We start from the raw sequence: 25887 nt of genomic DNA, 5'->3' as shown, positions 1-25887 counted from the left end.
TATGTTGATCTAAGCAGAGTTAAATTAATCATAAAGATACTTTACTATTAATAATTTGAGCTTCTGAACAAAGTTTTATAATTTTCATAGAGATTCATGATTAAATTCTTTGTAGATTCAAAGTATGTTAAGAGGTAGAAGGGTTCTCAAACATCAGCTCCATCAACTCCTCCAACTTCTAATTTTTACAGTGAAGGAACAAAGGCCAAAAGATATTCAGTGACTTATCCAACGTCAAACAAATAGTGGGAGGACTAGGATTTCAAAAATCTCCTGACTACTAATGCAAAATTTTTGCCTCTTTACCGTGTCATCATAAATGTCTCATAGTGTACAACCACTGGGTAAGAGTTAATGTACATAAATATCATTTTCATCTGAGGCATGCTCTAAGTTCTATGCTTGAGTCTCTGATCTGACCATCACAACTAGAAGATCTGTATGATCGATAAGCATATACTAGTAAAACAATGTTATAAAAAAATCCAAATTAATCTAATTTGTTCATTCGTTTGAGGTTCCATGAAGTTTGTGGCATAGCTTTTTTTCTGGAAGTATCATCAAATTTCATTGGTGAATTTCATTGGTGTATTTTCTCATAAAGTTAACAGTCTTGCCATTTAAGTGGTACTAAGAGGAAGAAAGTGATGGCAAACTTTTCCTGAAGGAACCTATTAACAGCAAAGTAATAATCAACTGCTTTAGCTTGGGGGATAGGGAAGAGAGAGCGCACAACATCAAGAATAATCTGTACTTTGTATACATATTGAGACCTTATCACAAAAAAGAGGCTTTCAGAGTATCATTATAAATAGAATATAATTCTACTCAATTATATTGAAACTACTTGGTGCTTTCACCCACTTTTGTACTATCAAGACTCAATGGGTGATATTTTCATATTTAAGAAACTCAAAAGCACTTTACAATATTATCTTCTAATCTTTACCCCTATAGGATAAGGCAGCATACTATAGACATTCTTAATAAATAAACTCTAATTTATATTTTGAGAACCAATTGTGGCAACAAAGGGAAAATATACCATATCAGGTAATATAGTTCCTGTATATGACATGATATATGTAAAGTGTTTTGCAAACTATAAAGCATTATGTAAATAGAATTTACTATTATATGATCAGAAAATTATGTCTGATATTTTATACCATCAAGAACCTTCAAGATATTATATAGCTTTTAAGAACTTGACAAGATTAATTTAATAAAAATGGCCCCTATCAGGAGGATCTTAATGGAGGAAAATGCCTAAAGTCCCTTCCAACTTTAAACGAGTATTGACCTTGGAACCAAGATGCCCAAAATTTAGCCCTACATAGGATATTAAAATGCAACATGGCCCACTTCAATTCATTTCACTCCCACATTCTCCCTTGCATCATCTGTAAGATAAATGGGATAACCTAGACAGTCACTTCCATATTGTATTTGTTTGTTCTTCATTCTCAAAGTTGACCATGGACCATGACATCAGGGAGGTGATGTCATGTCAAGCACATGAATTGGATTTGAATGAGGAGGTACCGTGATAAATCGCCAGCCTCATTTTCTCCTCCAGAACCAACCAGATCCAGGGATAAGAATCAGGATGACTGGAGATGACCGTGGATATGAGGCAATCAGGGTTAAGTGACTTGCCCAAGGTCACATAGCTAGTAAGTGTTAATTGGCTGATGCTGAATTCTAACTCAGATCCTCCTAATATTCACTGTGTCACCTAGTTGCCTGAATACAATGCTTAAATGATCTTTAAGGTCTTATCCAGATCATTATTTCTAAATTGGATAGCTTGCATACTGATATAGATGCACAAAAGGAAGAAAACATTTTTTAGATCTGATGAAACCAACTTTAAAAATTTGAATGCTTACAATAATACATACAAATTTTAGCATTCAGGAAATTTTCTTTTTGGTACCAAGAAATATGAACTAGTCACTGAAATAAAGGATATGGTAGAAAAAGCAGTAGATCAGGAACCAAGATGCATAATTATATCCCATGACCTTGATAAGTCACCTCATCCTTCAGTGCCTGTTTCCTCAGAGATAAAATGAATAGTATTTCTAGATCAGAATTCCTTTATCTAAGCTGTGAAATTTTAAAGATATTTTGGTATTTTTTTCAACATACATATATACCTTTGCAATCCTACTTATTTCATGCACTTAAAAATCTAATTCTGAGGAGTTCAAAGGTTTAATCAAACTGACTAAAGGTTCCATGATGCAAAAAAAGGTAAAAATTTTCCTGGTCTAAATAATCTTTAAGCTACTTTCCCATCTCAGAAATACTATGGTTTTTAAATGGAAAAGAAGGGAAAGAAATTATTTCATTTTTATTTCAACAGGAAAGGCCTCTAGGAGTTAATTGAAGAGTATTTAACAGGAAAATAGAGGCTTTGCAAATAAAGTAAGAGAGAGGAAATAACAACAAAAATGTCTATTTCTCTAATAGTCTACTTCTAACAACTACTTTCCTGCTGACAATAAGCTTGTAAGTTGTTAAGTCATGTCCAAATCTTCATGAGCACACTTTTGAGGGGTTTTCTTGGCAAAAATACTAGAATAGTTTGCCATTTCCTTCTCCAGTGGATTAAAGCAAATAGAGCTTAAATGACTTGTCCAGAGTCACATAGCTAATAAGTGGCTGAGGCCAGATTTTAACTCAGGTCTTCCTCTCTTCAGGATAGTGTTCTCTCCATTGAGTCAACAAGCTGTCCCTCCTAGGCAAACAGAGACAAAGTGACTTATCCAAAGTCACACAACTAGTAACATGCCTGTAGTTGAATCTGAACTCAAATCTTCTTGACTCCAGGCCCAAATTCACCAAGACACCTAGCTGCTACCCTTGAAAGTTGGTGATTAAATTATTTTCTCCATTTACCAATGAAGAAATGAGGCACAAAGGGTTAAATATTTAATCAGCTAATGCTATACTTGAATCTAATTCTTTCTGACTCCAAGACCAGTATATTTTCTGCTAAACATACAGACTCCTTAAAGTTGTCCAAAAAAATGAATTCTTCTTATGTAAAAGTATTAATCATGGTCACTCAAATAAGGGAAATCAAGATTATAGTCCCCCTTTGAGATCATTATCTAAGGAATGATGAAGAAATTGAGGATGTTTAGCCTGAATAACAGAAGGCTTAGGAAGGACAAATTAGCCATCTTCAAGTACTTAAGGGGTTGTTGTTAAGGAAAAAAAGAAAAAAGTGCTAAGAATTTAGAGCTGTTCAAAAATAGATTGGATTGCCTTGGGGTATAGTTACCCATTACTGAAGAATTGAGCTAGAAAATGAGGCTCCATGACTGCTTGTAAGGATGTTGTGAAAGGTATTTCAATTCAGAAAGCTGTACTAGATGACCTCTGAGGGCCTGTTAATTTTAAAATTGTTGATTTTATGGTTCCTGATTGAATATTAGGAATCTCAAACATAGAGACAACCTTGAGGCAGGTGATAGAAGGCAGTTAAGTGATTCTGTAGCACATCATGGTCTATTAGCTGGTTTATCAAGAAATCTAAGATTCATCAGTCTCAGAGTTGCCTCTACAACAAAATGAGATGTTTCTATTCTGAATAAACAAAAATCTCTCCACTGGGTCTCCTGAGCTAGACCTCAAATGACAAATTCCTCTCAGGTTTGAAACCACTGTCCAAGATTAATCAGTCAGTTAGCAAAGACCCAAATGACTTTTATATCTAACTAGTCACAGATGTCACACTATGCTTCATATATCACCCAGAGCATGTATATCCCCTTCCCCATTCCATACTTTTCAACATAAACTGGGAATAGTAATCAAACCAACTCTACCATTGTTGCTTGAAAGGACTTGTCAAGAGGCTTGCCTCTGGCTTCACTTAACTCTTCTTATGATTACCAAAACCAAAGTGCTTTCTTGACCACCATTCCCTTATATGTACTATCTATTAATAGTAGAATGTAAGTTCCTTAATGCTAGTGAGTTTTTCCTTTATACATATACACATACATTTATGTGTATATTTATTTGTACATATATACATGTTTATTAACACAGCTTAATATTTTCATTCATTCTATTTATTCTCTCATTTTTCTTTCAAAAAACTGAGGAAAGGGAAGTCTTATCTATTGAAGATGTTTGTTTTAAAAGCCCACAAAATACTATATCAAATCCATAAGAGACATTTTTCAAAAGAGTACAACTAGCTTGTACTATTCCTTATTGGTATATCTTTTATACTAAGTTCAATAGTTTACACCTAGGTATATGTCCACAAAAGGTTACAAAATGCTATTTGTGAAATTACATGCTACTCTTCCCTAATCCATAAGAAAACCTGTGATTCTTTAATCTCTTATTAATAAAATTGATAGAAAAAATATTTTAATCTGATTTTTGATTAACATTGATTAGATTTCAATGACTTCCTAGTGACTATTCAAGAAATTCCTTGTCAACAAGCAACAATTAGGAAGTGGAATGTTTTCTAAGTCATCCAAAGATTCAAAAGAGAACCCCTCAAAACTCATCAAAGCTAATTCCACTGTCTATTTCTTATGAATCATAAAGTATCAACTAATACTACAAGAAGAAACCTATTAGAGGGCATAATGTTCTCATCTAAAAACTGAATCTGACCATAGGCATATTCACTAGGTGACTGGGCTTCCTCAGAAAGTTGTAGAGGATTTTTTACACTAGTCATTGAAAATACAATGATAAAATTGAAACAGTCCCTAAAAACAAAAACTTTGTACTCTCTATGAGAAGACAGATCTGTGCATGTATAAGTATCATACAGAATATGATAATAAAATCTAATTCTTTATAGCACTTTTAAGATTTACAAAGCTTTCTACACATATTATCACATGTGAGAAGTAGATGCTATTTATTTTTTCCATATGAGAAAATGGAATCCAAGAGAAGTTAAGAGACTTGATCAAGGTCATATACAGCTAGTTAGTGTTTGAAGCAAAATTCTACCTTGGCTTTTCCTGATTCAAATTTCAGGGCTCTGCCCTATTATGGCACTCTTATCACCTAGTTGCCTACACACACACACACACACACACACACACACACACACACACACACACACAAAATACAACACACATAAGGATGGATGGATGCATGGATGGATGCATGGATGGAGATTGGTTTTCCATCCCTGAGTCTTTGAGAGGTATGTTATCCATTTTCAAAAACTGTGTAAAAGTGAAACTTGAAATACTCCTAGGTCACCCAAGGTACTTCCTAGGTAACTAAATGGAAAAGTAAACTGAGGACTAGGCTGGAAGTCAGGAAGACCAGAATTCAAATCTAATATTAGATATTTCCTAGCTATGTGTTCCTGAGCAAGTCACTTCATTGCTCTCTACCTCAGTTTTCTCAATGGTAAAATGGAGGAAATAATAATACCTATTACACATTACTTTTGTGAGGATCAAAGGAAATAATCTGTAAAGCACTTAATATAGTACCTGGCATAAAATAAATGTTTAATAGATATTTGTGCCTTTGTCTTCCACTTATGAAGTTTGCGATTCTGCGTTTTCTCATTAAATGAGAATTTTGCTGGGCAAAATATTACTTCAATAATTAGGTGCTTCACTCAAGCTTAAAAATCTATTTTACAGAGATTTTGTGATAGAGTATTTATTCATTGCACAATGAAATTGAACCCATATGAATAAATTAAAGTAGCAGGTAAAGAGATAAAAAGTTATAATCAATATAGGAATGAAAGAATTATGGTTGTCTGACAGAGTATGCTATGGTTGCAATGGCATTAATAAATCACAATCCTACTTGAGTTTATCAGTAGAAAGCATCAAATTCTTCAAATCCTCTTGCTTGTTTTTGTGTTTCCTTTGCTACCCAAGATTCCATCAGACAACCTCTCTAGAGGATTAGAGCAAGGTTAATCTGCAGGTTAACTTGTACAAAGTGTGTATTTATTTTTTAACTTCAGATGATATTTTCATTGGCAAACATGATTCTGCCTAAATATTGCTCCTTGAAGTGAACCAAAGATGCTCAGATTCTAAACCCTCAAGATTCCGTGATTTCTAAGACATTATTACAGTAAGGCTTTATGCTTGAGGCTCTGCTGAAAAATAATTTGCCAGTTGAATCTATTACAAAACTCAAGAGCATGACTGCTTAAGGGGGAGTCAACCAAGCAAGATCATAATATTCACAAACTCCTTTACCAAGACTGCACCTGCAACATATCACTCAGGAAGATTCAAGTTCCTAAATATCATAGTCTTCATGAGCACTATCATTCATACTTAAGTGAGAGCAAGCTAGGAATTATGCTGAATTTTATTTACAAATATATATGTGGGGGTGGCTAGGTGGCACATTGGATAGAGCACCAGCCCTGGAGTCAGGAGTACCTGGGTTCAAATCAAGTCTCAAACACTTAATAATTACCTAGCTGTGTGACCTTGGGCAAGCCACTTAACCCCATTTGCCTTGTAAAAACTTAAAAATATAAAATAAAATAAAATGTACAATGTCTACAAAAATGTACACATACATTGTAAAAAACAATCAAAACTGAATGCTGTAAAGTGATAAAGAACAAGCTTTACACACACATCTGTACACATACATTGTAAAAAACAATCAAAACTGAATGTTGCAAAGTGATAAAAAAACAAGCTTAGCCCCAAAAATGTGTGCAAAGACACCTTTGCAACTCCTTTGGAGAGCATAAGTTCTATGAATATTTGACAATACATACATCAGACTGCTTTTAATGTCCACTTAACCCCATTTGCCTTGCAAAAACTTAAAAAAATAAAATAAAATAAAATACAATGTACAATGTCTACAAAAATGTACACATACATTGTAAAAAACAAAACTGAATGTTGCAAAGTGATAAAGAACAAGCTTTACACACACACATCTGTACACATACATTGTAAAAAAACAATCAAAACTGAATGTTGCAAAGTGATAAAAAACAAGCTTAGCCCCAAAAATGTGTGCAAAGACACCTTTCCAACTCCTTTGGAGAGCATAAGTTCTATGAATATTTGACAATGAATACATCAGACTGCTTTTAATGTGTAGGATTTTCAAATTCTTTTCTCTCTCTCTCTCTCTTTTGTCCTTTTTTTATTAATTTTTTGTTATAAGGAATAGTCCTGTGGGAAAATGAGGGGAAGGGAGAGGGCAAATGGGGAAAGCCAGGTGATACAGCAACAAAAGATATCAGTAAAAACTATTTTTAAAAGAATACTAAAAACACTTAAAATAATGGCACTAAAAATAGCTTTTTAAATTTATCTTTTCAGAATAGTTTTAAATCTATTCAAAATTTAAAAGTAACACATCAATATCAATGATTTTTATGTTATTTCTGTGTGATCTTTTACTTTGTAAGATTATTTCACAATCATTTTCATTTTATTATTTACTCACACAAGGTAAGATTTTGTAGTATTGCTTCAGGACATCATGTTTTTCGTTTTAAACACTGGAGTGCTTAGCTTTGAATTGGCTGTGTTTTATTTGTAAATTTGTTATTTTGCCAGAACCTCTGAACTGCTATTTAACATTTGGTAATAAATCACCCATTGAAGGTAGTTATTGTATTTGCATTTCTGTCTTTGGGATTTTATGTGCAAATCTCATTTAGGGATTTAAAAAAAATCAAACCTTCATTTGAAAACAACAAAACTTTCTCCTTGTTTCCAAATTTAATCAAATCATATCTATGGTTTTTTTTATTAGTGTAAATAGCAATTATTTTGTCTATATTCCCACAAGACACAGTAATCAACTAATTATATTTCATCTATTATTGGACATTCAACAACTTGTTATGCCAACGGACCTCTAATAGATTTAACCAAACTTCAACATTAACTACATACACACATTGCCTCAGTGACTACACAGACAATAATAAAAAAAGATCAGCCTGTTTGTATACACTTGTCCACTATTAACATTTTGGAGTGTGCAGAACCCTTTGGCTAACCTTGTGGGACACTGAGTTTTACAAAATAAACCTTTAATTTAGTCTAATGTCCTAACATTTCAAATTAAGAAACTGATGCCTAAAGTGTTTAGAGTACTTACCTTTTGGTACATGAGTAGTTAAGATGCAAAGCTAGGCTAGAATTCCAAATTCGATGATTTTCTACTCTGCTGAATTGTCTCTCAGTCTGGTACTATCTTTCCTTGGAAGATAAAAGAATGAATCAAGGAACACATGTTCTCTTTGGGTGATAACTTTTTTTAAACTATTGATTAGAATTTAGATTTCTGCTTGGATCACTTCTGCCTCTGGCATTCTACCATTCTGGCAAATAACTCAAAATCATTCAATAGTCAAGGGGGAAAAAAAAAGGAACATTTTGCATCAAAAGTACATTATAGATGAAAACTCCATATTCCTTGAGGTAGTAGTCAACTGTTCAAAAATAGATAATGCTTTTTTTATCTATGTTGGGATGTAATTTTTAATGCTATTAGCATTATAATTTAAATTAAGGAACTGTAGTTTAAGCTATTTCCTCTGTTCCCTCCCTCATACCTTAAATAACTTGTCAAATTGATGAACTCTGAATGCTGAGGTACTGAAAAAAAAACCTTTCAAGGCAAATACAAAACTCTAATATATGGATGACTATATTCAATTATCTAAATGATAATTCAATGTGATCATTACTGATTTAGTTGCATTGAAAACTGTAGTCGGTCTCATTTCTGAAATAATCATATGATACTATAGCTAACAGTGGGAAAACATCACAAAATGTGTGCTGGCCAGCCAGGTTGGTATTTAAATGCATTTCACACCCAGCTTCATCAATCACCACCCAGTCTCACATTACATTTTGGCTTTCCAAGAGAAAATAGGATTTGTTTCCCTGAAGAAATATGTCAATGCTCAGCTGCTTTACCCTTCCAGAGAGAAACAAAGTCAACAAAGAAAAGAAAATAAGAGACAGGATGCCATCTTCAGGCTGTTACCAGCACTGCTCATTCAGAGGGGATGTGTTTGTGTGTGTCTGTGTGTGTCTGTGTGTGTCTGTGTGTGTCTGTGTCTGTCTTGTGTCTGTCTGTGTGTGTGTCTGTGTGTGCAGCAGCACAAAAAAGCAGATATCTGAAATAATAAAATCGAGCACAAAATAAACATTGTATTTGTAATACTAATGCCATATTCTTTACACAAGTAGATTCTACAGAAGCAGACTTAAAAATTTCCTGTTATCAAATGGCTGGAGGGATCATTATATCTCAAATTCTCTCCCTGCTGCCTCTGACTAGCCTTCCCTTCTCTCTTACCTCTACCTTCATCTGAGAATGCATACCAAATCCCAGCCCCAAGCCTCTCTCCATTTTCATTTCTCCATTACTCCAAGAATTGTCATGGAGAATCTGAGAAGTCAAGACTGAGTGACTGGTAAGAAGGCATACAGAAAGGATAATAATGCCTTATATGGGCCAACTAGGTGATACAGTGGTTGAAGTCAAAGAGATTCATCTTCCTGAATTCAAATCTGGCTTCAGACACTGACTAGACTTGTGATCCTAGGCTAGTCACTTAATCCTCTCTGCCTCAGTTTCCTCATATGTAAAATGTATTGGGAAAGAAAATGACAAATTCCAGTATCTTTGCCAAGAAAATACCAAATGAGGTCACAAAAAGTGGGACATGATTGAACAACAACAAAATCCCTTTAAAGGCTCTCTTCTTTTACACCTCCCTTCCATTTCATTCACAGTTACTATGCAATCTTCATCCTATTCATCTAAGAATGTAAAATTCACAGAGAAGGGAGAAAATTCCCAGAAAGACAATCTAGTACTATTCCTGTCAAGATAATAATGATGATGATGATGATAATTGATATTTATATAATGTTTCAAGGCTTGTGAAGCACTTTACATCTATTATTGCATTTGAGTCTCTCCACAATCTAGTGAAGTAGGTGCTGAAAATATTAATACCACTTAACAAAGAGATGAAGAAACTGAAGCTAGAGAGAGGTTAAATGACTTACCCATGGTCAGACAATTAATAACTGTAAGAGATGGAACTGAACTCAAGTACTCCTGATTGTACAGCCAACACATTTTCCACTATAAACACACAAAATCTGGCATGCAAATGAATCTTGTTTCACTCCTTTGTTGATATGCCTGAGCACCTGAGTAAGATCTTAAGAGATGTTAGAGAAAATGGGAAAGGGGCATCAGTAGGAACCTTCCCCCTCACCCCACAGTCCTCGCACCTGTTAGCAGAAAAACTCAGAATATCTCAGATTCTTTTGGGTTAGGGAATAGGAAATAAACTGAGGCTGTTTTCTTCTATTCAACATGGGCTGGAAAAAAAAGACACAAATTCCCTAGGGGCTGTGAAAGGGTAGAAAAAACTGTTGGGGGTGAAGAATATAAGAGTGTGTTGCATTCATATCCAAGAGTGAGGGAATAGAGAGATGAAAAGGAAGATTCTAGAGACAAGATACCTCTGAAGTGAAGTACCTAAAGAAGTACCTAACTGATGACTTCCAAGAACTCTAAGATTACTTCCCCATCGTTAAGTTTTGAATATGTCACCATTACCCCATCCACATTACACCTTGATTCCATCTCTCCTCCAACTCCTATGCTTCTAGGCATCAGATCCCTAGCTTTGATGATATGCCTAGGAGCTATATGGATCCTAGCCTACCAGGTTAAAGGGATGGAAAGGTGGGGGGGATAAAAGAAAAGAAAATTCTCAATTAATTACTATCCTCACTGCATAGGTAATGAGTAAATATAATTCTGTCTCCTTAATTGAAACTCTGTGTATTTTCCCACAAAAACAATGCTCCACATGCTGACTGGTTTTTCAGCCCTACTGGTACAATTGACTTCAATTCTATAAACAGATTCAGAATCACAGGATTTTATCTGCTGGAACATCAAGAAGAGACTATTTATAATTTCAATTTCAAGGGAAAATTTACAAATAAAAATTATATAATTTATACCATATGAATAATTTTAATACATATTATTACTTTAGTTAAAGAATTTTACTCCTGAAACCCTTGTGAACTAAGTAGTTCAAATATCATTATACCCCATTTTGATGAAGTGACTTGTCCAAGGTTACAGAGCTAATAAAAATCAGAGCCAAGATTTCAACCCATTTCTTCTTTCCTAACTCTCAGTCCAGGACTTTATGTCAAAGTTGCACTCAAATGAAGACAAAAAAAAAATTTGTGAATTGTCAAACATATTTCTTGAAAAAGTATTTTTTATAAATGTTAAAAGAGGTTGTTTAAAAATTAACATAACTCCATTTTTTTGTTATTTGCCAGGATTTTATTGTTGTTATTGTCTAGTCATTTCAGCTGTGTCCAACACGTGATTCCCATTTGGGGTTTTCTTGGCAAAGATACTGGAATGGTCTGTCATTCCTTCTCCAGATCATTTTAGAGATGAGGAAGCCAAGGCAAGCAGGCTTGAGTGACTTAGGGTTACATGGCTAGGATATTTCTGAGGCAGGATCTTAACTCAGGTCTTCTTGACTCCAAGCCTGGCTCTCTCTCTCTGATGCCACCTTGCTGTTTTATTTGCCAAGTTAGAATTGCTTAAACCAAACTTCTTTCAACTCTCTTCCTCTTAATCTCTCTATGACTATAAAGATTTAAGGGAACTTTGTTCTAACTAGGAAGTTGTTCCCTTCTCTTTATCCTATTTGATAGGACTCAACAAATGTTTATTGACTTAGTGATAAAGTCCTGGTTTTGGAGAGAGAAGGGGTTTGTACCCAAGTTCAAAAATGACTTCAGGTACTTACTAGCGATGTGAACTTAAGCAAGTCATTTAAACCTGTTTATCTCAATTTCCTCATCTGTGAAAAGTTTGAGAATAAAATGTAAACCACTCCAGTATCTTTACCAAGGAAAAAATGGGTACACAAAGAGTGTGACAAAATTGAAACAACTTAACAACAACACAAGGACCCATGCTCTTTTCTTTGTAACAATTTAAGCATTCTCTTTTGTTGTAATAAATATCTTTTCCATCTAAAAGCTCTGTTTTCTTTGACCACACTTCACATCCTTTTTGTTGTCTCTCTGGCTCAAGTAGCTTGAAAGGAAGAATATATCATCACTTGACAAATGATTAGACACATATTTCCATCAACTCCTGGTGGGGTGTGTCACACTCCTGAAAGAGTAAATAAAGTGCAGATTTCCAAACTGTTTTTATGTTGTCCTGTTTTATTTACTGTAACTAGTCAAGACCTAAAGGAAATTTCATGCAACCTAATACATACTATCAACAAAATTTTCTCTTTTCAACTTAAAATTGATTGGGTTGCTTTTAAGCAAAAAAATTTCAAAAAAAAATTTTAAGACGGGGAAACCTTTAGATTTTTATTAAGCTTAATCCATCCATTTTTATTCACTATCACATGACATTCATGGTTACCAAGATTCTTTATCTATTGGCCAACCTAACAGTGAAGAATGTTTTGTAAATCTTGAAGTGAAAACCCAGTTTGTCACAAGCATTTTCCATCATGACAGAATTACCTAGGAGCTGGCACCTTACTGGCACCGTTTTCATTAACCCAGGTTCACCTGCCCAGTTAGGCAGTATGGACAAGCTGATATCAAATGAACAACCCAAATATTGTATTGCCACCTCTAAAAAAAAGGCATATTGAGTGGTTGGAGATTTATGGGAGAAAATGAACAAGTACCTGAACAAAATAAGGAGACAGGCATGGTTGGCAATTCCCACTATTGAAGGGAACAGTTATGTTGATGAAATCACATATCCTCTGAAGTTTTGAAACACTGGAAATAAAAATACCATCCAAGTTTTTTGTCTCCTATACCATTCAGTTTCATCAGTCTTTCTTTCACAAGAATAATAACCTTCTGAGATATCAGTATTTAAATATATATAGTTTGAGAATGAAAATCAATAGGCAACCTAGCTGGCAGCTATAGATAAAGTGCTATTCTTAGAATCAGGAAGACAAGTTGAGGATATTCATTATAGACCTCAGTGGGCAGCTAGGTGGCGTAGTGGATAAAACACCGGCCCTGGGATCAGGAGTACCTGGGTTCAAATCCAGTTTCAGACACTTAATAATTACCTAGCTGTGTGGCCTTGGGCAAGCCACTTAACCCCGTTTGCCTTGCAAAAACCTAAAACAAAAATTATAGACCTCAGTTTGTAAGTAAAATGAAGATAATAATATTACATTCTTCAGAGGGTTGTTGTGAAGATAAAATGAGGTAATTTCAAATGCATTGCAAACCTTAAAACTCCATGTAAATGTTAGCTACATACTGTCAACTTCTAATAACATCGCACTGTACCAAAAATCACTGAATATGTCAACATCTTTGAAAGAGCTATTCACATTTGCAAAGGTCCTGCCATAACCTAAGGCACAAAGATCCTGGGTTTGGAAGGAGTCATCCTTCCTAGCAAGACCTCCTGAGTATGCCTCCTAGTAGGTATGTTTGATATCCAGCCCCCATATCTAAATTTGATATCCAGCCCCCTTCACCTTTGATGAACAAGCCTGAAGTAGCTTTTCAGAACCTGCCTTCCGATAGCCAGAACTATAAAAACCCCAGTGTAGGACTTTTCAGGCTTTGACTCTCTAGACCTTGCATGCCTGCCTGCATGACCAAAGAACTTAGATAAATATAAATAAATGTATATGTTAACCTAATTCTGTTTTTGCTCTTTCTTGAGGTTGAATTCTAGAGGTTAATATTAATCCCTTATTAGGACAAACTCTACAGGTTAATATGCATTTAATGTATTTTTAAGACCAAAATTCAGTGAGGACCCCCTCCCTCAATATTCTTGTATCTGCTAAAATAAAAAACACAATAGCAAAGAAGTCTTAATACATTTACTTTTGTGTCTGATTGCTAAACTAAAAAAATAGCAAAGAAATCTTTAATAATACATTTACAGAAATAAGAAAAAAGATATACTGAATATGATGATCTCTTAAAAACTAAATAACATGTTAGGAAGCTTCTCCTCCATAATCAATCTGAAAGAACTGTATGGGGGAAAACTCAATTTCCAAGTATTCAAAACACAGGCTAATGTGTTTAAGTGCATCTACTGATATTCTTTTATGTCCTCAAGCTAAAAAAAAATTCACTTTTTCCCATAAAAGATGTAAAAGGCAGTTATATTCCACTTTCCATATTAAATACCTCAAGATGAAATAATTATAATATTTCTTCTCAACTCCTTAACATACACACAAACCAAAGACAACAAACCCTCTTATGTTAGGCTGCTACAAATGTCCTGAGCCCTAAGAAACTTAACACAAGAGAAACTCCAAGTTGAAATAACAAGAATCATCTATATATGAAAATTCTTTGGGAAAAACTCCCTTATTTTAAAAGGGTATTTTTAGAAGTGGTTTCAGGGTTCTCCAGAGGAAAGGAATGGCTCAACTACTAAATTCTACCTTTTGTAAAAATGTGACTATTGAAGACAATCTTGCTTGAATTTTAAACATTCATTTGTCATTGTTTTAACAATTAGACACAAGCTACTTATGACTGCTCATATTTTGCTTATGCAAAGTTAAAAAAAATACCCATAATTGAACTTTCAACAAGGGTCGCTGTCCTCCAGAGTATTGTAGAGTATTTTAGAGTTTATGTTCCTGTTTAAGAGTTGCATCATGGCCAACTAACTCACTGTCTAGGAAGGTTGGTTCTTCATTCTCAAAGAGAACCAAAATAATACTCTATTAGAGTCAAATTACAATTTCACTGATCAGACCAATCCCAGCTTGGAACACTTCACCACAGGTCAGGCACAAATAGTCCATGTGATCATTTGGGGTAGCTATTATAAATTTGCATAATTTTTTCATTTCTTAGAGTGCTTAAGTACTCAAATAAAAGTATAATGAAATGATCTGAATCCCTAAACCAGAAGATACAAGGTGTGGCAGGAAGGGTACTGAAATTGGAGATGAAAACCTGAATTTAAATGTCATTTCTGCTATAAGCTATCTTATTTGGCATAGGGCAAATCACTTGACTTCTTTACCTATATCCTTTCTTTTATATAGGCAGAACTCAAGTTCCTTGATACAGATGGGAGCTGGGGTTGGACTACAATTATTAGGTAGAACACACTTGTATACAAGATATGAGTGAGAGCAAAGGCTTTTCCAAGGACTTGGAGAGATAAAATGCCTCTAATTATTGATGAGAATAATAATAGCATTTAGTATTTACAAAGAAGTATACATATACTATCTCCTGTCCACATAAATTTTAGGTTTAAAAATAAAACAAATAAATTTAGATAAGACATAAACCTTATTCCCTAAGTACCAAACCTAGAGGTGGTAGACATCTTTGGAAATGATCACATCAAGCAAAGAAGATAGGGATATATATATGGAAAAGGAATCATTAAACCTTCTTGAAGATCAATCCATTAGGTTGAACAATTACTTATCAAAAAATAGTATTCTTATACACTGTTATCTTGTCTAAAAATGCATATTATCTCCTTCCTGAATTAATGTATTTCAAAGTTTCTGACTTTCTAATTATCTCTTCCTAAGATTTCAATTAACATATGGAGAGATAACATTCTTTTTCTTACAACAGTAAGAAATCAAATGTTTTACCAGATATCTAGATTTGAAAACTTACTAAACTTTGACACTCCTAAGAAGGTGCTGCTAACTGCCCCATTTTACAGATGAAGAAACTGAAGACAAGAGAAGTTATAAGAATTGCCAATCATACAATTAGTAAAGTTCTGAGGCAAACTCAGCTCTTACTGACAAAAACCCAGTTTATGGACTCTGTCACCAAGTTTCCTCAATAGGGGGTGATTCACTGTCTACCCTTATGATTTGAAAAGAATCTAATAGCAAGTAGCCACTGTCTGCCTTTTTGGATCAGTTCAACAGAATTTTTTTTTCAAAAACTAAAGGGACAGAGATATGGGGAGAAAGTAAAGAAGATAAATGTAGAAATTTGAGACACCCTAAGCCCTGAACCTGGAGCCAGCTAGATGATTCAGTGGATAGTACACCAGAGTAGGGAAGACCCAAGTTCAAATACAAATACACACACTTACTAGCTGTGTGCTCCTGGGCAGCTCTTATTTCACTGAAGAAAATATCAAATTATTTCAGGATCTTTGCCAAGAAATTAGCTTGGATAGTCCTAAGGGTCACAAAGAACTGAACAACAAATGCCCTAGCACCTGGTACTCCCCTGAGTGTTCAAGCAATGCCATCCAATGAAGAGATGTTCATGGTGCTCTACATTTCATGCATCACATCACAGGGAAGTTTCACTTCAGAAAACAAATCCGAGTAGAAAAAAACCTTTTTTATTCAATTCTTGAATGGGATAAATTAAACTTCCCAATTAATTTTCGTCCCTGGGTTGTGAGAAGAGAGAGGAAAAACTCTAAATGGGCTTCTTGCCTTGGGAGCAACTAGGTCTAGAGTTTTAGTAGAATGTATGATGTACATCTGTGCAACATGCTCTCTAATGATTCTGCTTTTATTACCGTTTATTTAATCTGATGCAATGCTTATTATACTATGTCCTTGAGTTAGAGGGAAACCAATGAAGTATATAGGGGCACAAAGGATAAAAGGAAGTTTTTCTTGTAGTTTGGAGGCTAAAAGGTTTTTCCACACAAGTCCATCCTAGGATAAATGAAACAAGCCTTGCCACCCACAGTTAAAAGGAGAGATGCAGCAGCATCCTCAGAACCAGAGAAGTTGGCAGCTGCCACTGAGTGCCCTCTCGTGTTGAATCACATGTATAGCAGCAGGAATATCTGCCAACACCTAATCATCACTATCAAACCGGTCAGGTAACTAGTCACAGAGTCCCCAGACTGCTACATGAAAAAAAAGAAGAGGTTGGCCTAGATAATTTTTATTATTACCTTCTAACTCTAAAAATCCTATTCTATCCCACAGTCTGAAAAAAGTCCCACAACCACCCCAGTAAATAGTAGTGGGGAGGGGGCTGTAGTGTGAGAAATCCCACCTGTCTCTGAGTTTTGCAGCATATTTGAAGTGTATATGATGCTCTTAGATCTAGGTTGTTTCTATATGTATACATGTATTTGTATAGACACACACTCTCACCCACTTGGATTCATACAGCTCTAGCAAATTTATCTTTAGAAGAAAGTTGCTGTATAGCCAGGTCTACATGTTTAGGTCTGAAATAGAAGAGAAATGGAGAGAACAACCTACAAAATTTGATAAAAATATACAAGTGAAGGACTGCTATAGCAATAATTAGTGGTATTAATTCAATATACATCACTACATACATGATACATCTATGTACTTATCCATACACATATATATCATACATACATACATATATATATATATATATATGTATATATATCATCAGACAGGGAACCTTCAGTCTTAAAATAAGTAATTTCACAATGCTACACATACCGAGTTAAACATTATTAAACATTATATTAAACGTTATTTTTAAAAAATGAAAAGCCAGAATGCTTCAGGGTCAGTAACTAGACTGTAAGCTCCATAGAGATGAGATTATGTCTTATGTAATGGCAATATTTCTCCCATCAGAACAACTGGCACCCAAGAAGTGCTTAATAAAAGTTGGTTGATTTTGACTAAATACAGAAGAACTCCCAGAAACTCTATGTATGCCTCTCATATTTTATCATATTTCAAATATAGCCAGGTCTACATGTTTAGTTCTGAAATAGAAGAGGAATGGAGAGAACAACCTACAAAATTTGATAAAAATATACAAGTGAAGGACTTCAATAGCAATAATTAGTGGTATTAATTCAATATACATCACTACATACATGATACATCTATGTACTTATCCATACACATATATATCATACATACATATATATATATATATATATATATATATATATATATATATCATCAGACAGGGAACCTTCAGTCTTAAAATAAGTAATTTCACAATGCTACACATACCGAGTTAAACATTATTAAACATTATATTAAACGTTATTTTTAAAAAAATGAAAAGCCAGAATGCTTCAGGGTCAGTAACTAGACTGTAAGCTCCATAGAGATGAGATTATGTCTTATGTAATGGCAATATTTCTCCCATCAGAACAACTGGCACCCAAGAAGTGCTTAATAAAAGTTGGTTGATTTTGACTAAATGCAGAAGAACTCCCAGAAACTCTATGTATGCCTCTCATATTTTATCATATTTCAAATATAGAGCAATGTATACATATATACATATATATGTAACTACTCTCTAACATGACAACATACCATGTAGATATACATACACACCATATAGATAGATAGATCTCAACATCTATATGGTGTGTTGCCATCTTTTAGAATAGACACTGATTTATCTACACAAAGGTTGAATCCCTGACCTTGGCTTCCTAGGGCCATGGTCAAGCCGACTGAAAATCAGCAGAAACATGGAACTTACCATTGTTTGGTGGTGTTAACACAGTTGGTGGAGTCTTTGGGTTTGTACTTTGTTTCACTTTACCAGATTTTTCTGAATTCAAAATTTCCTCCTTCTTTCCCCTTCTCTTAGGAGGCAGAGGAGATGAATTATCACTGGAACCAATAGTTGACTTAGACTGACGATCATTTCCCTAAATAGAAAGAGAAAAGGATTCTTCTTATTGATTAATAGCAAACTAAGAATAACTTCCCACAAAAGACAACATCTATTAGGACCAAAAAATGGTGGGGGTAGGATGGAATGTGCCTAGAATCTCCTTCATTAGTTTGGATTTTATACCTACCTTAAAAAGGTCACATTGTTTAACAGACAGGTTATAAGAAGTGGCTTTGAATATTGACTCTGACATGTATAAACTCTGTAACCTTGAGCAAATAAACCTAACTCTCTGAGTCCAAGTTTTTCCACCTTTAAAATGGGAATAACTAATTCCTACCTCAGATATGGTGGTGAAAAAAGAAATTTGCAAATTTTAATGTGATATATATATATAGAGAGAGATGTATACTATTATTAAAGTTTACAAATAAATGGATAGATCCCCATCCAATTCCAAATAGATGATTCTATTATATTTAATCAGATTTTAAATTATGCAGACATCATAATTTTCTTTTTCCATATGCAGAAAAAGAAATACTCCTGGTCAACAGAAGAAAAGAGACTCAATATAATCACAATTCATAAAGGAAAAAAAGGCCAATATAAGCTCAGATTCTGAATATTATAAATCCTGCAATATTTTTAGCTAATTTATAAAAAGATGAGTCATTATTCTGAAAAAAAATATTACTAGAAAGACAACATGATGGGATAGAAAGAAAGCTGGTCTTAAGAGTCAGGAGAAGTTGAGTTTTTCAATTTCTGCCTCTGGTACTAGTTTGCGTGACAAAGTTGACCTTTCGATCCTCAGTTTAATCATCTACAAAATAGGGATTAAGAGGATTAAAACATGTAAAAATCATTGCAAAATTTAAAGTACTATAAAAGTCATTATCTATCATCCTCCTCATAGTTATCATGCAACAACATAGTGTGGAGACCGCTGGCCCTGAAGATAGAACTGGATTCAAATCCTGCCTCTATTAAATACAGCTGCATAATGTTGGACCACTCACTTAATCTCTGAATACTCTAAGCAATATTTTAAGACTCTAAATTGCAGAGGATGTTCTAAATCTGTCTGACTAGGAGTTTCCTTACCTGGATGCTCCCTATTCCAGTGAAATCACAGATCGAGACCTTTGCACCATCATAATCACCACTATTACTAGTACTATAAATATGTAAATATCTTGTGTATTCACACACCTACAACCCTTGTAAAAAATTGCTAATCTCCTTTCTAGAATTATAATGATCACAATCTATGAATCATAAACTCAGGACAACCACTAAAGAAACTTTTCAGTACCCATTTGAGAAACCAGAAATTGGGGGGAAACATCACTCAATTTTCATTCACCTTTCTTAGAAAAAATAGGAAGGGTGCTTTATCCCCCAACCCTCCCATTTCGATACAAAGAAATTTGGATGTGGCTTCTAAGTACCCAGAGGTAAAAGCCATGCACATTTAGGAAGTTTTCATAACTACAGCGGTACTAGTTTGCGTACAAAGTTGACCTTTCGATCCTCAGTTTAATCATCTACAAAATAGGGATTAAGAGGATTAAAACGTAAAAATCATTGCAAAATTTAAAGTACTATAAAAGTCATTATCTATCATCCTCCTCATAGTTATGATGCAACAACATAGTGTGGAGACCGCTGGCCCTGAAGATAGAACTGGATTCAAATCCTGCTTTTATTAAATACAGCTGCATAATGTTGGACCACTCACTTAATCTCTGAATACTCTAAGCAATATTTTAAGACTCTAAATTGCAGAGGATGTTCTAAATCTGTCTGACTAGGAGTTTCCTTACCTGGATGCTCCCTATTCCAGTGAAATCACAGATCAAGACCTTTGCACCATCATAATCACCACTATTACTAGTACTATAAATATGTAAATATCTTGTGTATTCACACACCTACAACCCTTGTAAAAAATTGCTAATCTCCTTTCTAGAATTATAATGATCACAATCTATGAATCATAAACTCAGGACAACCACTAAAGAAACTTTTCAGTACCCATTTGAGAAACCAGAAATTGGGGGGAAACATCACTCAATTTTCATTCACCTTTCTTAGAAAAAATAGGAAGGGTGCCTTATCCCCCAACCCTCCCATTTCGATACAAAGAAATTTGGATGTGGCTTCTAAGTACCCAGAGGTAAAAGCCATGCACATTTAGGAAGTTTTCATAACTACAGCTGGGCATGTTCACTGAGATTAGCTACATAAGAATGTGACATAATTCATAACCCTTACACACAAATTACTTCGGTGAACCACACTTGTGACAAACACTATGGCTCTGGATTTACTCACCTTGAGAGTGGGGGACTCTGGTGACAGATAACAGAAATATAATTCCTGAAATGACCGGGTGAAAAGACATTCTCAGGTGCCCAGTTCTGACATCTAACCATCCCTTTTTAGAATATCTTATTCAAGTGAACTGATAACTGCCCAACCAATCCCATCACCAATTATGTCCAAAGTCACTGAAATCTTCACAATCTCTATGTAACAATTTTACATCGTTGGTATTTAGAAATAAGTGTTTTAGAATGAAACAAACACTCATCCTGAATGATATATTAAATTATATTAAAGCTACTTATGTGTCTGCTCAACAACCTAGAAACACTTAACTGGGTTTTAGTTACTTACATAATTAAGAGTGGAAAAATTCACAGCTTTATGATTTCATAATCCACAAGAAAAAGAATTATGTAAGTTTATTAACACCAAACCCATAACCATCCAAGTGGAAGATACCTGCCATTCTTATTGCCTTCTATTTAATTGTTAATTAAATTAAGCAAAGTTTAACTATTGCATTAATGAATTCTTGAGTTTTCTGAGCATCCCACAGTTATGATCTAAAATACCAAGAGAGAGAAAATAATACAATTACAGGCTCAAAATTATTTAAAAAAAAAAACAATTGCTAGGTTCAAACTATAAGCTCTACTACTTTATTTTTCAAATTGTTTTTAAAGATTCTATTTATTCTGAAATTTTTCTAGAGATAACACATGCCAAGAGTGAATAAAAGGAGAATCATCTTTAAATTAAAGAATTCATTGCAAGGCTTCTCTGAAATAAAATTGGAATGAAATGAATGGGAATCTTTGGATCAAACACTGCTTTTATATAGTTCTGGAGACAAAGTATTTCCTCATGAAAGAACAAGGAAGAAACAAGAGTAGGAAGAGGAAAATCATGTTGGTACAGATAATGTGGTACTATTGTTCAATTGTGTCCAACTCTACAAGATCCCATGGATGTTCTTAGAAAAGATATTGGAGTAGTTTGCCATTTCCTTCTCCGATTCATTTTTTTTTGCAAGCCAAATGGGGTTAAGGGCTTGCCCAAGGCCACAAAGCTAGGTAATTAAGTGTCTGAGGCTGGATTTGAACTCAGGTACTCCTGACTCCAGGGCCAGTGCTCTATCCACTGTGCCACCTAGCCGCCCCCCAATTCATTTTTAAGAAACTGAAGCAAACAATATTAAGGAACTTGCCCAGTGTCACAAACTAGAAAGCATTTGAGTCCACATTTGACATCAACTGCCTATCTATAACACTACCTACTCTGAAATGTCTCCAAGGTTCAGGAATCAAGAGAAAAGGAAGGAAGAGAGAAAACCTGATAAACAAAAAGTTAAATACCATAGAGAAGAATGGCAGAATAGCTATTGGTTCAGAGGAGACACAATTCTGTAAATCATCTAATAATAAAAAACCGCTATGTTCCCAGATGTTATAGATGTACAATGAGTGACAAGGAATATAACTAGAAATCCTTAAGAAGATGAGTTTGAGTTTCTAGTTATCCCTAAGACTTGTTGAAATATTGGGGAAAAGATCTCAGGTTTAGCACAGAGCATTATCATAGTGATTAGTGACTTCAATTATCCAGACATCAAATTCCAAAAGCAGAGTAGTTTTCTCATGGTGTCATAATTTTAATTTTATCTTTCAAAAAGCAAAGGAAAACAACAAAGAGAAAATTTTACTCCAGAAATAATTTTCATATCAGGAAAAAATTAATTGCTGTAATGAAACTGATGAAAACCTTGAGAAGTCAACTCCCTCTTAAAATTTTATAATACAAAGATGAGCCTAGCATGTATTCCCAAGACTTCCAAAAAAAGGGCTAAGATCCCATAACTTAAAATTCTGAGAAGGAAGTCAGCAAGAAGAAATAGAAATATTCTGAAAACTCAAAGAGGAAAAATTTTGATGAAGAGTAAAACAGGACAATAGATTAAACAGATCAATAATATTGTTGGTATATGAATATAATTAAATATTATTGTGCTGGGGGCAGCTAGATTGCTCAGTGGATAGAGCGCTGGCCTTGGAGTCAGGAGTACCTGAGTTCAAATCCGACCTCAGACACTTAATAATTACTTAGCTGTGTGACCTTGGGCAAGTCACTTAACCCCATTGCCTTGGAAAATAAAACCAAAAAAAATTATTGCGCTGTTAGCAATGATGAAGGTAATTTCAGAGAAAGCTGAGAAGACTTTATAAATCAATGCAAAGTAAGCAAGCAGCACCAGGAGAACTCTGCGTACAATAATAATAATATTGTAAATTTGAATAATTTGTCCCCCCTCCTCTTTCCTTTTTAGCCATGCCTGATTATAGGTATTTTTAATTACTAACTTTTCTTAGAACTCAAAGACATTTCAAAGTTCCTAGAATGATAGTTGCTTGTGTGTGTGTGTGTGTGTGTGTGTCTGTGTATGTGCTGTGTTTTTGCATGGTGTCTTACGTCTTCATTGGATATATCTTATATATATAACTTAATTGGATATATCCATTTGTAGTAAATCCAGAGATTTGTGCTTAGCCCTGTACTATTTAATTCCTTTTTTCAGTGACTTAAGTTAGGAATAGAAGATGCCATAATAATCAAATCTGAAATGTTAGGAAGGGAAGTTTAAACACCCTGGTTGATGGAGCCAGGATTCAAAAATATCTTACCAGACTAGAACTCAGGTTCAGATGTAATGAGATGAAATTTAAGAGAAATCAATGTGATAGCCTATATTGAGTTCAAGTAAAAATTCATCAGTAGAATATGAGGGAAGCAGTGAACTGTGAATTCAATATGAGTCAGCAGTATGATATAGCAACATCAAAGGCAAAATCAATTTTGCATTTTAAGAAAAGCATAGTGATTGACTTAGATCTCAGCAATATAATGATTCAAGACAATTCCAAAAGCCTTATAATGGAAAATTCCATCCATCAGAAAAAGAACTGAGAAATGGAGTCTGAATGCATATTTTCACTATTTTTTCATGGTTTTTTTCCTTTTGTTCTGTTTCTTCTTTGACAGCATAACTAATATGGAAATGTGTTTTACATGATTGCTCATTTATAACCTTTATCAAAATGCTTACCATCTTAGGGAAGAGAAAGGTAGGGAAGGAGAAAAATATAAGATGGCAAAATTTTATTTAAAAAATGAATGTTAAAAAAGAAAATTTTTTATGAATAAGAAATTAAGAATACTACTCAACTTTGTCCTGCTCAGATTATATCTGAAATATGGTAAAATATTACCTTCAACTTTGTCCTGGTCAGAACACATCTGAAATATGGTATAAGATTAATTCTTGATACTGTACTGAAGTAGGAGAAGAGAGGTAGACATTAAAAAAATGATTGAATCCCTTCCTTAAGCCACTTGCAGTCCAATAAGAAATGAAAAATTAAGATTTTAAAAGAACTTTAGGGATCATCTGAAGGAAAAATGAGGCCACAAAAGGTTAAATTTATGCTTCCTAATTTCAACTGGGCCTTCACCAAAGCTATTCACTGTCTCACTCAACATACAGCTTCTTTTCCAAAACTTTAACCTTGTTCAAAGTGTATTCTATCCTTACCCTCTGAGTTTGCCTCAAATTTCACTGAAAAAAACAGACTTTCCACCACTGACTCCTCCTTCAAACCAGTTTATATGAGGTACAAGTGAACCCATTCTTTCAAATTTCTCCAGTAGATTGCCTCTTTAATATCAGTTTCCCCTCTACTGGATTCTTTCTTGCTACTCAAAAACATTCCCATCTCTCTCCACTCCTCAAAAAACTCACATTTGATTTGTCTTTCCCCATTATCTATTTTTCCTATGTTTCTTCTCCTTTTTGTAGCCAAATTCCTTGAGAAAGTCAACTATAATTAGGGACACCTCCATTTACTTTCTTCTCAATTTCTTCGTAACTCCAAACAATCCTCTTCTTCCAAGCTCAACATTAAACTAAAATTGCTCTCTCCAGGGTTATCAGTGATCTCTTAATTACCAAATCTAATGGTCTTTTCTGAACCTCATCCTTCTTGGCTTCTCGGCAGACTTCCTTGACACACTCTTCTCTCTGAGTTTTCATGACACTATTCTCTCCGGGGGGAGATATCCTATCCCACTACTCCTGTTTCCTTTACTATCTTTTCATCTAGGTCATGCCTTTTAGCCATGGGTGTCCCCCAAGTTTATATCCTAGCCTCTCCTCTATTCTACTTCTACACTATTTCATCTGACAACCTCAACTCCCACAGATTCAATTATCATCTTTATGCAGATGCTGTTCAAATCTATTTTGGCCCTAACCTCTTTCCTAACTTCCAGTTTTGCATTTCAAACTACTTATTGGATATCTCAAACTGAAAGTTCTACTGGTATCTTAAACTCAACAAATAGTTCCAAAGCTGAATTATATTTTCCTCAGTGCCATCATCACTTGTCTTGCCTTATGTCTTGCTGCTGGACTCCAATAGTTCTTAAATTCAATTGACTTGAAGTCAAGACATTACCTTCATGATGCCATTGAGGGACAAACAATAATTATGTTTCCCCAAAATACTCCCCTTCTTCCTAACTGCCTTTCTACTGCCCAGGGCACCATCATCCTCCCAATCCTTTATCCTCAAAAGCTAGGGATGGATCATCCTTGACTCCTCACATTCCTCCTTTCTCCATAAATCAACAAATCTTTGAAATATCACTCCTTTCTTGAAATATTTCTCTTGTTTCACTGACACTGCTAACAGGTGCAAACCCTGATCACCTCATTCCTAGACTATTGCAATAGCCTTCTGGACTGGTCTTCCTACTTTGAGTCTCTCTCTATTCCAGTTTATTTTCCCCTCAGGTATCAGTGATCTTTCTAGTGCAGGTCATCATTGCCTTAATTCAG

General features: G+C 34.5%; 1 protein-coding gene across 7 annotated transcripts in view; it reads right to left on the bottom strand.

The window, feature by feature from the left end:
* DCDC2 (doublecortin domain containing 2) overlaps positions 1–25887 on the bottom strand; it is a 235350-nt gene that overhangs the window by 108058 nt on the left and 101405 nt on the right. For all 7 annotated transcript variants that reach the window (XM_074206286.1, XM_074206285.1, XM_074206284.1 and 4 more), the window contains one exon: positions 18525–18696. In XM_074206286.1, the coding sequence (XP_074062387.1) occupies positions 18525–18696 (172 nt within the window). The remainder of the gene's footprint in view (positions 1–18524; positions 18697–25887) is intronic.

The sequence above is a fragment of the Macrotis lagotis genome, chromosome X (assembly GCF_037893015.1).
Source record: "Macrotis lagotis isolate mMagLag1 chromosome X, bilby.v1.9.chrom.fasta, whole genome shotgun sequence".
NCBI lineage: Eukaryota > Metazoa > Chordata > Mammalia > Peramelemorphia > Peramelidae > Macrotis > Macrotis lagotis.
This window is presented reverse-complemented; position numbering and strand designations above follow the sequence as displayed.